Source organism: Micropterus salmoides, unplaced genomic scaffold (genome assembly GCF_014851395.1).
Source record: "Micropterus salmoides isolate LMB-PRFRI ecotype aquatic unplaced genomic scaffold, ASM1485139v1 Ms_hic_scaffold_1, whole genome shotgun sequence".
Lineage (NCBI taxonomy): Eukaryota > Metazoa > Chordata > Actinopteri > Centrarchiformes > Centrarchidae > Micropterus > Micropterus salmoides.
The window spans coordinates 52,415,132-52,429,111 of NW_024040040.1; the positions used below are offsets into that span (position 1 = coordinate 52,415,132).

The 13,980-nt window shown below is 38.8% G+C and overlaps 1 protein-coding gene and 1 pseudogene across 6 annotated transcripts in view; one reads left to right on the forward strand and one right to left on the reverse strand.

Annotated features, from left to right (window-relative positions):
• Positions 1-13,980, reverse strand: part of LOC119896614 — an 858,889-nt pseudogene that overhangs the window by 608,026 nt on the left and 236,883 nt on the right.
• The window catches only part of LOC119896776 (CD276 antigen-like), a 51,418-nt gene continuing 45,821 nt past the window's right edge, over positions 8,384-13,980 (forward strand). For 3 of the 6 annotated variants that reach the window (XM_038710193.1, XM_038710232.1, XM_038710209.1), the window contains exons 1-5: positions 8,390-8,623; positions 11,833-12,159; positions 12,299-12,565; positions 12,837-13,130; positions 13,818-13,924. In XM_038710193.1, coding sequence (XP_038566121.1) covers positions 8,554-8,623; positions 11,833-12,159; positions 12,299-12,565; positions 12,837-13,130; positions 13,818-13,924 — 1,065 coding nt within the window. In that variant the 5' untranslated portion in view covers positions 8,390-8,553. Of the gene's footprint in view, positions 8,624-11,832; positions 12,160-12,298; positions 12,566-12,836; positions 13,131-13,817; positions 13,925-13,980 lie in introns of all 6 variants that reach the window. The other 3 variants (XM_038710203.1, XM_038710242.1, XM_038710223.1) reach the window with 3 other exon arrangements.

Genomic DNA, 13,980 nt, shown 5'->3' on the forward strand with positions numbered 1-13,980 from the left:
ACTCTAAAGTCTAAAACTCTCCAGAAGTTCCTGAAACAGACACTGAAGGTATGATTCCCACCTGACAATATGAACATATTAGCATTATTAACAGACTGCAACCTCACATGTTGATGCTACAGGAATTATCAGTCCACTCATGGAAGTTTGGTTAGTAAAATTTCACTAAACTGATCTTTTTCTGTTTCAGAGGTCAAACTGGTGACACAGGTGTTTAATGAAGGTGTGGTGGTTGGAGCCATTTTGGTTGTAGTTCTAGCAGCATGGCCTTTTGTAAAAAAAAAATGTAAAAAGGTAAGACAAACCCGTCTGCCTTCACCTGATGATGATGTTGATGATATGATGATGTGATGTGTGTTGGACAGATGATGTTGTTTTGGACAGAGAGACCAGACACAGAGCAATGGAACTTTGTCGGGGTAGTATATCATCTGTACTGAATACGATGAGTTGTTTCACAATGAGTTCACATTTAAATCATTTGCACTGCAGGACAAGCTGCAACATTTCAGTGAATGAACTGCTGTCTCTATGGAAGACCGATCCTGACCACAGGCAGAAATAAATAAATGCTCATAAATAAATAGCATCCAATTAAACACAAAAAAATAAAGTAATAAATAATGTAGGTAGTAATTAAATTATACAAGGAGACATAAATGTATATATTTTAATTACTGCCTTTACTTATTCACCTTTCTTATAATTACCTTATTTATTTATTCTCCATTATAATCTTCAACTTTATTTATTAATTACATTTTTTTTATTATTTATTTGTGTTTTAATATTTTTGTTGCTGTTTTATTCTCCCTTTGTATTTTTTACCTTATTTATTTTCACCCATGGTATTTATTTCTGCCTGTCCTTTTTACATTTCTGTATGCATTTCTGCCTCATTATGCAAATGAGGAGGGGCTGTGTCTCAAGGGGTCATCTTCTCTCCTATTGGTGGATCATCAGAGCTCTAGGCCTACTGCCTGCAGACAGAAACGCTGCTCTTCAACAGTCAGAGGCTTCCTTCAGTGCGCTGAGTGTTTAACAACTCTGAAGACACTACCAGCATGTCTTCCTTCTCTTTTCACGTAGACGCTCCGACAGACAGTGCTTTCAGTTGCTGCATGCATGGACACAGAACTGCGGTATAGGGAGAATCACACGTCAGCTGGCTGCAGCTAAATCTGGAGTGCACTCGTTTCAATTCTGTATGGTAATTCAGTTTTAACGGAGCAGAGCGAGCTGACAGGCAGAGAGTTAGAACTTTTTCTGTTCGTTTCTCTTTACAAGACGCATGTTGCAGTCAGAGTCTCCTCCTTCTTCTTTTCCTCTGAAGAATATGGTGTTCTCCGCATGCCTCCTCCTGTGTTTCTGTGTGAGACAGAAGTACGTACTACGTTAGCCTTCATTAAATCATTTCGACTGGTTAATGCAGTAAAGTTAACTTTAAATTGACTTCACCACCACACAAAACACGGCTTAATAGCAATCACATTTAACAAAGCATAAATTCTTCTTAATGGTAACTGTTAAGATTAGTTTTATTTGTTACCACCACTACTCAAGAGCTTTAGCCTATATGATGTTAGCACTACATAAATTAGCCTAGCGGCTAACGGACTTTTACTCTCCTAATAGCTTAACAGATTACATGTATTATTCATAATACTCACCGCTGCGCTGGTGAAGTCACTGCATCTCCCGACACAACACCACGGTTGAATTTTCACCCTGAATGGTGTTTTTTGTTGAACAGCAGCTGATAACAGCACAGCAACGAGCTGCTCCGTGTGGGAGCATTTACCGTAAATACTCGAATGGAGTGCACTCCAGATTTAGCTGCGGCTACTGATGTGGCTCTCAGAACAACAGCTCACTTTCCTGCAGTTCTGTGTACGTATAAGTCACTAATTGAAACTCTGTAGGTCAGAGTGTCCCATGAAAAGAGAAGGAAGACATGGCTGGTAGTATTGTCTTCAAACGAGTAGCTAAACACCTCAGCGCACTGAAGGAAGCCATCTGACTGTGTGAAGAGCAGCTCGTTGATGTCTGCAGGCAGAGTAGGCTAGAGCTCTCCTGTCTGACTGGTCCACCAATGGCAGAAGTTCACCCCTTGAGACCGCCCCTCCTCATTTGCATAATGAGCAGAAATGCATACAGAAATTTAAAAAGGACAGGCAGAAATAAATACCATGGGTGAAAATAAATAAGGTAAAAAAATAACAAAGGAAGAATAAAACAAAATATATTATATACAAAAATATTAAAACACACATAAATAAATACATTTAAAAAATAAGTAATTAATAAATAAAGTTGAAGATTATACGGAGAATGAATAAATAAGGTAATTATAACAAAGGTGAGTAAGTAAAGGCAGTAATTAAATATATACATTATGTCTCCTTGTATAATTTAATTACTACCTACATTTTTTATTTTCTTTATTTTTTTGTGTATTTAATTAGATGCTTATTTATTATTGAGCATTATTTATTTCTGTATTTATTTCGCCTGTGTCAGGATCGGTCCTCCATATCTCGGCTAAAATGTCGACCTAAATAAGACACAAGCAGAGTGTAACATCATGCACAACTAGTAGAAAAAGATCAGTTCAGTAGTCAGAAAATAAACAGAGAATCTGACCAAATCAAATGAAGGCTTGGTGTTTGCTGGATGAATTTATTTTGTTCTTTATTCTGAAGATGCATAAATGATAGTTTGTCTTAGTTTCACTTTGTTTTTCACCAGTGAATTCTGTTCACTTATTTGTAGAAAGATCAACTTGAAGAAAGGTTTGACGAGAGAGGAAGAAGCAAAAGTTTGACTCCATAATGAACCCCGAGCATGGTTCGAATTACGGGGTTTGACCCCCTCAAAGGGCAAAACAAACAATTCAGGAGGCTCTTTCTTACCTGTCATTGTAAATATACAATATATTTCACATACTGATGCCTTAAATTCAAGATCCTAAAGTATGATATCTGACCTAGAATTGGACCACACCATGTCCTAACACGACGTTAGTTTGAACATTAACTCGCAGCTGCTCCATGCACAGTGCATCACACGTTAATGGAAACGCTGCAGTTTAATGTCAGTAGTTAGCTATCTAGCTTGTTTAATACACTTAACATTCCCGCCTTCAGAGTTTCGTAATTAGCATGTATTTTACTTTAATGAGCTAAGTGATGTTAGCTAGCTGAGAGCCCCCCGAGTCATTTCATTACCACTATATCCTATTTTATGTAATTGTTAGCCAACACTGGTGCTCAGGCATGAGCAGTAATAAGGATTAGTTATCGTAGATACACATTTTAAAGCCATATAGTGTTTATTATTTTACCTTAAAGTATTTTGTGAGTCTTTCTACAGTAAAGATGATATTTGTTTTCAGTGTAGAATTCAGGAGTTGTACCTGGCTAGGTAAACGTTAAAATCCAGTGTTATTTCTATAGTGCCAATTCAGAACAACGACATCTTATTGCACTTTTTATATTGAGCTAGACAGTATTCTGTTTAATATCATTTTTTCCTAATTCCCCAACAGTGTATGACGACTACTTTATTGAACGCAGATTCATCTTATTTGCTAAAACTTGAAATGATAATTATAATAATTTTATGATAGTGTCTTTGGTTCTGGTTCAGTATTGTGTGGGTCTGTTTTTGAGCGGTCATGACGGTCTGCTGTTGTCTGACTATCTGGCAGTTTTGACCTCTGACTACAAAAGTTGTCATGTGGTATGGAGCACCATGAACTGATGTCATGAATTTGATTTACCATCATCTACAGGCTGCATACATTAGTTAATAAGCGAGGATACTGTGAGTTTTGTATTAAAAGCCTGCGCTCTACTGGGTTTTCTTTTTGACCTGAAAAAAAAAAAGGTTGACTCCCCCTCCCGGTTGTCTCTGTATAATTCACAGTCTGCCCCTGAGTTACTACAAGAAGCAACAGCTGTTACGTCCTCATGTGGCTCAGGCCAGAGGTAAAGAGAGGAGTAACAAATATAAAAACCGGGCCACAAGAAACAGGAAACAGATTATATGCAAACAAATAAGATATTTATTAACAAACACCTGAAACAGGAAAAAAGAGCACAGAAACAAAGAACTATTTCACTAAAAGAGAAGATAAATGGTTTTTAACTAAAAACACTAACACACTTAATCCTCGCTCTTCCATGGGAGTGTACGAGCCCACAGCACCACCAGTCCCAAGCTCACTTTTATTTTATTCTGAATCAATCAGCTGTTTATAACTTTGAGCACTAGACTGCTTGTGATGAGCTCACCTGCCAATACAATTTCAATCTGTTGGTGAGGAGTTAGTTTCTGCCTGTTAGTCTGCAGAAGATGAACCGACGGGATCAGAGTCCCAAAGCTGCACGGGGGACAGAGGGACAGAGGACAGAGGGACGCGTCCCTTAATGTGGTGCAGCAACCTTCATGTTTAAAATTCAGAAACAGTTTGACTTGTATACAGAAATTGTCGTTGTTGTTCATTGTTGCTTTTTATAGACTGTATATTTTTAACACATCTATTTTTTTTACCATTTGTAAACATAACTGTTCTGTTATTATTGTTTACAATCTGTTCAGCTGGAGGTCTGTAAATGTTCTGTGTGCAACATCAAGAGCAACTTAAATTCTTTGTATTAGTTTGCACAGTTGTACCTAATAAAGTGGCCACTGAGTGTAGCTGCTGATTAATTACTGTAAGTCAATACAAATACAGTACAAGGCTGTGTGTTTGTTGAGATTTGAGGATATTGAAACGTAAAATTATCACCACGTCATCATTTTCTTCAGACTTTATGTGACTTTTGATATTTCACCTGTGAGGCTGGAGTCATGTTTTCAGAATCAGCTTCAGTGGCCAGATATGTGTTACATACGAGGAATTTGACTCCGGTCTCATATTGTTCTCGATGTGCGTACACAGAAGAAGCATAAACAAAAAGCTCAACAAACAACAGAACAAACACCATAAACTAAAACATTTGTACACAGAGATGTTATGAGTGAAAAAGGTGCTGGAATAAATATTTTGTGGATGTTATTATGAACATTTTCTGTGCTACAGTTACAATTACTACTAGTACTACTCTACTGTACTTTTTGTGTTGTCCAAACTAAAAAATCATGTTTTTTATATTTTGACTTCATTTAGCTGACGCTTTTATCCAAAACGATTTCAATTGCTATATACAGTGGGTACGGAAAGTATTCAGACCCCTTTAAATTTTTCACTCTTTGTTTGATTGCAGCCATTTTCCAAAAATCAAAAAAGTTAATTTTATTTCTCAGTAATGTACACTCAGCACCCCATCTTGACAGAAAAAAACAGAAATGTAGAAATTTTTGCAAATTTATTAAAAAAGAAAAACTGAAATATCACATGTCATAAGTATTCAGACCCTTTGCTCAGTATTTAGTAGAAGCACCCTTTTGATCTAATACAGCCATGAGTCGTTTTGGGAAAGATGCAACAAGTTTTTCACATCTGGATTTGGGTATCCTCTGCCATTCCTCCTTGCAGATCCTCTCCAGTTCTGTCAGGTTGGATGGTAAACGTTGGTGGACAGCCATTTTCAGGTCTCTCCAGAGATGCTCAATTGGGTTTAAGTCAGGGCTCTGGCTGGGCCATTCAAGAACAGCCACGGAGTTGTTGTGAAGCCACTCCTTCGTTATTTTAGCGGTGTGCTTAGGGTCATTGTCTTGTTGGAAGGTAAACCTTCGGCCCAGTCTGAGGTCCAGAGCACTCTGGAAAAGGTTTTCGTCCAGGATATCCCTGTACTTGGCCGCATTCATCTTTCCCTCGATTGCAACCAGTCGTCCTGTCCCTGCAGCTGAAAAACACCCCCACAGCATGATGCTGCCACCACCATGCTTCACTGTTGAGACTGTATTGGACAGGTGATGAGCAGTGCCTGGTTTTCTCCACACATACCGCTTAGAATTAAGGCCAAAAAGTTCTATCTTGGTCTCATCAGACCAGAGGATCTTATTTATCACCATCTTGGAGTCCTTCAGGTGTTTTTTAGCAAACTCCATGCGGGCTTTCATGTGTCTTGCACTGAGGAGAGGCTTCCGTCGGGCCACTCTGCCATAAAGCCCGACTGGTGGATTGCTGCAGTGATGGTTGACTTACTACAACTTTCTCCCATCTCCCGACTGCATCTCTGGAGCTCAGCCACAGTGACCTTTGGGTTCTTCTTTACCTCTCTCACCAAGGCTCTTCTCCCCCGATAGCTCAGTTTGGCCGGACGGCCAGCTCTAGGAAGGGTTCTGGTCGTCCCAAACGTCTTCCATTTGAGGATTATGGAGGCCACTGTGCTCTTAGGAACCTTAAGTGCAGCAGAAGTTTTTTTGTAACCTTGGCCAGATCTGTGCCTTGCCACAATTCTGTCTCTGAGCTCTTCAGGCAGTTCCTTTGACCTCATGATTCTCATTTGCTCTGACATGCACTGTGAGCTGTAAGGTCTTATATAGACAGGTGTGTGGCTTTCCTAATCAAGTCCAATCAGTATAATCAAACACAGCTGGACTCAAATGAAGGTGTAGAACCATCTCAAGGATGATCAGAAGAAATAGACAGCACCTGAGTTAAATATGAGTGTCACGGCAAAGGGTCTGAATACTTATGACCATGTGATATTTCAGTTTTTCTTTTTTAATAAATTTGCAAAAATTTCTACATTTCTGTTTTTTCTGTCAAGATGGGGTGCTGAGTGTACATTACTGAGAAATAAAATGAACTTTTTTGATTTTTGGAAAATGGCTGCAATCAACAAAGAGTGAAAAATTTAAAGGGGTCTGAATACTTTCCGTACCCACTGTAGGTCAGAGGTCACACGCCTCTGGAGAAACTAGGGGTTAAAGGGATACTTTGTGATTCTTATCCAATACAATTTTTATTAAATTCTGCAAATATTTCCTACATTGCTATTACATAGCAAAAGTGTTTTGTTTTTTTAACCTCAAAATAATATTTTCTTCTAAAGTTAGCTGTACCTGCCACAGGTGCTACCTTTCAAAAGTGGAATAAGGGCTAAACTGAGCATGTGCAGAGTGAATTAAGTGATTTGAACTTGTTCCTGATTGGGCAAATTGGATGTGTTAAAACTGACCTGTGTTACAACCATCCCCAGTCTCCCCTACAAAAACGAAGTGGAAAACAGACTGTAATATTATTATTTACTGCTCTAATGGATATTTGCACATGTTTTAAGGAGGGCTAAAATAACTTGATAAGGAGGATGGAACAAATGCCATGAACATCATTTTAAAGGTTATATGTTTCGCTTGTAAAATCATAATCTACAAGCTAACTAGTAATACTAGCTGTCTGCCACGTGATTCTCTTCATTTGATATAAAGGATGTTATTGCCAGGCGTCAGATTAATTCTGCCAACGTCGGTGCTGTAGTATTATATACAAACACACTGCAGGGGTCCAAGTCTGTTTGATATTTTAGTAAGATATTTTTCCACACACAAACTGCAGTTCATATTTGTACATGTCACAACCTGTTAACTCAGACCGCAGACCAGGTTTAACAGGTTGGATATGGTGAAAGTGTTTTTGCACAATACTGTAGATTAACTTTAAAACCTGAAGAGAAATAAAAACACATACAGAGATCCTGCACTTTAACTTAAAAACATTTCCTCTTTAGCTTCAAAAAGTCTTCTTCAAATTCAGAAATGAGAAACGCCACAATTTCTCTCAATGGAACTAAATGGAATTAATAAATACATTTTTAGTTCAAGAAAAATGATTAGATTGAGATTCAGGCTAAACATAAAACTCAACAAACAGCAGTTCATTTTATTGATTTACAAACAGTAAAGTTTGTAACATTTGTTCAGACTTTAAAGTTCGATAATCGAAATACTGTAATATTTTGAAATGCAGTTTTTTCCTCAGTAAATCTTCAACATCATGTTTTTAAGATGTTTTTAAAATGCAGACTGCAGTGAAGCAAAATAAAATACTGTTACAATAAAACATAGAAAATGTTACTGCAGTAAAAGTACGTGAGTATAATCAGGAAAATGTACTTAAATTATTAAAGCAGTAAAATATGCCTGTGTCTGTTGTACTATTAATATACTTTTATGAATTAATATACTGATTATCTTCTCCATGAATGGCTGACTTGGGTTGTAAAGATTTGTTGCATATTCACAAAGCTTGATGTGTCCAAACCTCAATATTATTAACAAACATACAATTATTATAATCTTTCAGAGGAAAAGCAGCAAATCTTCAATGTGAGAAACTGAAACCAACAAATGCTTTTGCATGAAAAACTGACTTACAGCTGCAGCTGCAAACATGTGGCGACAGGTTCAACTTACAGACAGGAATTTAGTGGGAGTAAAACAAACACAAGGCAAGACAGAAGCAACAACTAGGACAGGGATAACGAGGGGAAAGGAAAAGGGCAAATATAAAGTGCCTGAGTAAACAGAAAAGGATGTGGATCACACTGGATATGTTATCATTCTCTGTTTTAATGTGAAAAAACATGCAGAGAATAGAAAATGATGGTTGGCTGTTCTGTGTGTCTGGTGGTCTGGAGTTTTCTCTGGATGTTAGCTTCTGCAGAAGGAGGTGAGTGAAGTTTTTTACTTCAGAGATACACAAATAAGGTAAGAGCGTCCAGAGTCTTTATACTGCGTTAGAAAAGAAGACAGACAGATGTTGAACAAGAAATAGGAGCCAGGGGCGGCTTGCAAAACTAGACTTAACAGATAAACCTTCTCCGAGCCAACTGCATGTACTTAATAACTTAGATCCAGACTACAGCAAAGCAGATCGCACTGCTGCCTGAAGCTAAGTAGTAATGGGAAACTTATATTCTAATGTTCATAATGTTATAAGGGTGTCACATACACTTTAGCCTACAGTAACTGTTATCAGGACAAAGTTGCCCTGCATTTAACAGAATGGCATTTAGCCCAGAAACAGGACGTGAATTCATAGTTTCAGTGTTGGTAATACATTAATAAAGAGTGATTAGGCTACAGATTGAAATCGGTCCAACAGTTTATTGTAGTCAAAGGTGAATAAAAATGGTTAGCAGTGGGATGGTGGATGATGTTTTGTATACAAAAGGAATATTGAAAGAAAATACATCTGAATAGTATTAAACATAATATATTAATAAATTAGATAATCGTTTTAAGTTACATCATTGATGCATCCACAGTCTGGCATTTCACTCTTTTCTCCTCAATTAAAAATCTAGCATAATAAACATGCCATACATACAAAATATTATAAAGGTGAAAAGTCCATATTTTGTTCTTCCTGGAATCATTTGGAGGGAAAGAGTCACAGGCCTGAAGGGGGGGTCATATAATCTGGGGGAGTGAACACGTCATTGGGTTGAAAAGTTGTGGGGACATACGGGCTCAGATTGGGGGCGTGATGATACATTTGGGTCATGAGACATGATCGTGCACGAGAACAAGATGAGAAAAATTTTAGCACTATTTAGATGCAGAGATATATGTCCAGGGAGGCTGGGGGTCCTCCCCCAGAAGATTTTGAGCATTAAACTCGTAATTTCCTGCATTCTGGAGACATTTTCTGCTCCAATTAAAGTGAATACTATATTGCATTGCAAATTTTCTTATTGTGCAAAAAAGCCTTTTCTCAAAGCATTTACATTTTAACAGTTTTTGGTGCTATTTCTAGAATATTTTTAACAAATGCTTTTAAAAACTGATGGGGACAAAATCAGCCATTTCAAAATGTGGTGGGGAGCAGTGTGGAGCTGTAGGCTGTGTTTACTCCCTCAGAGGAGGGAGGGTGTTTCCCTAATAATAATAATATTACTTTACTCATTTTCCCAGTAACTAGTAGTGTAACAGATTACTATTTCCAAAACAGCAATATTATTACAGTTACTAACCCAAATAATGCTGCTGTACTGAGTTACTGAATGCTTTGGCGTGAATGCAGGACTGGGCGGCAGATCAGCTGCACTGGACCTGATGTTATTCAAGTCAGCTGTCAGTATAATGTTACTATATTACTTAGATAATCTCAGCATATTCAATAAACTTTCATATACTGTATAGTTTACCACTAGTTTAGGCATATAATAAATATTATATTTCAGTTACCAGTGTCCACAGGGGTACACAACCAACAACAAGGTGGACTGATCACTGGCTCACAGTCGCCTCAAACTGCAGGAACACAAACTATTAGTAGGCCAGCTGGTGTTGATTGGTGAGTCCTGGTTGGCAGGTTCGGTTGGATCTTCAGCCACACCAATCAGACACCAGCAAACAGCAACCAGGAAGTGGGTGGTTCCAGGGGAACCAATCCTCAACAGGTGCTTGCAGCGGGGATTTGCATACTGTTCAGAGAACTCCAAAACACAACTACTCTAAGGCAGCCAGCGGCGGCCGTAACACAGTATAATGTTACTATATTACTTAGATAATCTCAGCATATTCAATAAACTTTCATATACTGTATAGTTTACCACTAGTTTAGGCATATAATAAATATTATATTTCAGTTACCAGTGTTGGGAAGTAACTAGTTACATGTAATTAAACAATATCTAATTTTGTTTTTAGCCATTGATTTGATAAAGTATCTGCCAAACAAACTAAAATTGAAAGCATAAGAGGCTATAATTCGTTCCCTTATCAAGTCACAAAAGACCACAATTTAATTAAACAAGTATAACAAGAATTTTAGCAGTTTAAAAAAGTAACTAACTATAAATGATCAAGGAAAGGATCCGTCCGTCCACCCTAACCACCCTGCTGGGTGACAGGTCTTGATTTTAGCTATAAAATTGGTTATAAAACAAGTATTTCATTGTTTCAAGCTGTAGAAACTTGCCTTTATGGAAGCTGGATAATGCACACCAGTTAAAGTATGAGGACCAGAGATGAGAGCTGTTCAACAGTTTATTGTCCTTTTAAAGTTTCCCACTTCAATAGTTGACTGACAGATGATTGAACAGCTAAAAGGCAAATGAAAGCAATCAGTAGACAGAAGGTAGGCTACAGGTCATAATCAAATTAAAGCACTCTTTCACTATTGAACAAGGAAACAGCAATAACTTTAACAAATATACAGAACTTACTCAAATAATGCATCCAGTTAACAGTCAACTGGAAAGGATTAGCAAGACTTCATGCAAACAAAGGGAAAGTGACTGAGCAGAGCCTCATCATGCCTCTTATCAGTTCAGGTGTGGCCTGACAGGTTGAGGCTAAACCCCGCCCCCTTGGGACTGGGCAGGAAGGTATATAATATCCCAATTTAACAGCTTTTTATTATGATCTATTTATAGCACACATTTACTCTCAGATTTTAAAAACTCACAGTGAACACTACGCTTTGTCAAGACCATTTGGTGTCGCTTTGTAACCCCCTTGGTACCCAGGTCAAGTTAGCAACAATCAATACACAACGTCCGGTCAAGATAGCAATAATAAATAGGCTACGTCTGGTTAGACTCAAAATAAAAACTAATGGCTAACGTTGTAAATTTGATTGAGGGAAAAACTTCCTAGTTTGGCTTAAAATAACACCATTAATCAACGCTACATGTGTAACCTTCACAACTTTCATAACCTACGCAACACTTAACACTTTTTGTTTCACATAAGAAGCAAACATAGGCCTCCTACATGAAAGTTCAGTTTATGGCCGATCTGTCCACGTCAGTCACCTCCTTACTCAGACTTCACTGTTATATATTATACACCTACCTTAAGTGTTCAAAAATGACGGCTTGAGAGTGAGAACGACTTGGTACAAAATAAAGTATGTTGTTTGTACCTGATGTGTTGCAGATGCTGAGGTGTCCAGTGTTTTTATGGAGAGCTGCATCTTACCGTGCAGCTTCCAGGGCGGCACTGATGCAGTCATCCACTGGTATCATGTGACAGCAGGAGACACTCTTGTCCACTCCTACTACCACAACCAAGACCAGCTGGGACACCAGGGCCAGCGCTTCAGAGGCAGGACATCACTGTTCAAGGACCAGATCTCCGGAGGAAACGCCTCGCTCCAGCTGACTGGGGTCCAGGTTCAGGACCAGGGCAGATACAGGTGTTTCACCAGCATCATCAGAGGCAACAAGGAATCATTTATCAACCTACAAGTGGACGGTACGAGAAACACACAGTAGATACACAAAACCATCAACTTGTGTTTTCTTTATGTTCAGTACATTTCTAAATTTAGCATATGTGCTGTCAAATTGAAAGTGAGTTCATCCGTATCACATCAAGATCTCTGTTTTTGCAGCTCCGGTCCATAAAGTCCACATGGAGCAGGAAGAAAACAGGATCACCTGCAGCTCAGAGGGGATCTACCCTGAGCCTGAACTCACCTGGTCCACCAGACCTCCGTCCAAAGTGGCCTTCAAGAACACAACCAGAGTCCAGCAGACTGAACAGCAGCTCTACAACATCAACAGCTCTCTGATACTTTCAGACAGGGTTACTGATCTGGTCTACAGCTGCACCGTCAGCACTCGCAGGAACAGGAGGAGAGCCACTTTGAGGGAACTGAGTGAGTATTACGTCTAATCTGTCAACTAAACCAATAAACCAGGTTGGTGTCTGCACTGATTTAAAAGATTCCTGCAACTACACAACAACAAACTACTGTAAGAACCTTTTTTACCTTTTCACTAGTGGTTTAGATACTGCAAACTAATTTAGTAAACAAATACATCAAACCCTTTATTATCCGACAGTGTCTCAATATGTGTTTCTATATCATTTTATTCACAGGCATTTTGATCTGTTTATTCATTTGTTGTTTTATTTTATAATTCCAGCTTCTCTCGGTGGTTCCAGCTCTGACACAACAATCCCCTGCTCTGCCTCAAACACTTCCCTTCTCAACTTCAGCCTCGTCTGGAGATTCAACCGCAGTCAGATCATCCTGAACCGGACCAGGACCAGCGTCCCCTACACAGTCTCAGAGGAGTGGAGGCAGCAGGTGAAGGGTGTGTCTGAGTCAGGCAGCCTCACACTACAAGACTTGTCTTTGAAACAGGAGGGGATATACACCTGTGAACTCAGCGATGACGAGGAGACAAACATAACCAACACCCTGCTGAGGATAGAAGGTGACATCAAGTCTGAATGAGTAAAAACTGTTTCTGTTATTTAAACTATCGGCATAAAATCTCCGGTTCAACATTTGGGCAGGGTTTCGACCAGAGGTCAAAGAGGCAGTTTATCAGTTTAAGAGCCCAGTTTGTGTTTCACATACTACAGCTGAGGGTAAACGCAGATGAAAACATAATGCTGACCTCCACTGTTTGTTGTTTTTGACTGAACAGCTAGAAATATTCAAAAGAGGGACAGGACAAGAAATACATTACAGACATAAACCGATCAGCCATAACATTATGACCATTGATAGTTAACTACAGTCTGCAGTGGTCAGAACCTTTCAGAAAGGATCCAAGGAAGGAAAAGTGTCTACAGGGTCACGGAGGGCCGAGAATCACTGATGAATGTGGGAAGAGAAGGCTGGCCCCTGTGGTCTGATCCAACAGACGAGATACTGTAGGTCAAATTGTTAATGCTGGTTCTGATAGAAAGGTGTCACACAGTGCATCACAGTTTGTTGCTTATGAGGCCTGTCAAACAGACACTGAAGGTGTGATTCCCACCTGATATCATGAACATATTAGCATTATTAACAGACTGCAACCTCACATGTTGATGCTACAGGAATTATCAGTCAGTCCACTCGTGGAAGTTTGGTTAGTAGAAAGTTCAATAAACTGAATCTTTTTCTGTTTCAGGGAGTCAAACTGGTGTCACAGGTGTTATTGTATGTTTGGTGGTTGGAGCCATTTTGTTTGTAGTTCTAGCAGCAGGCCTTGTTGTGCTGTACTACAAAAATAAAAAGGTAAGAAAACACATTCTGCCTTCACCTGATGATGATGATGATGATGATGATGATGT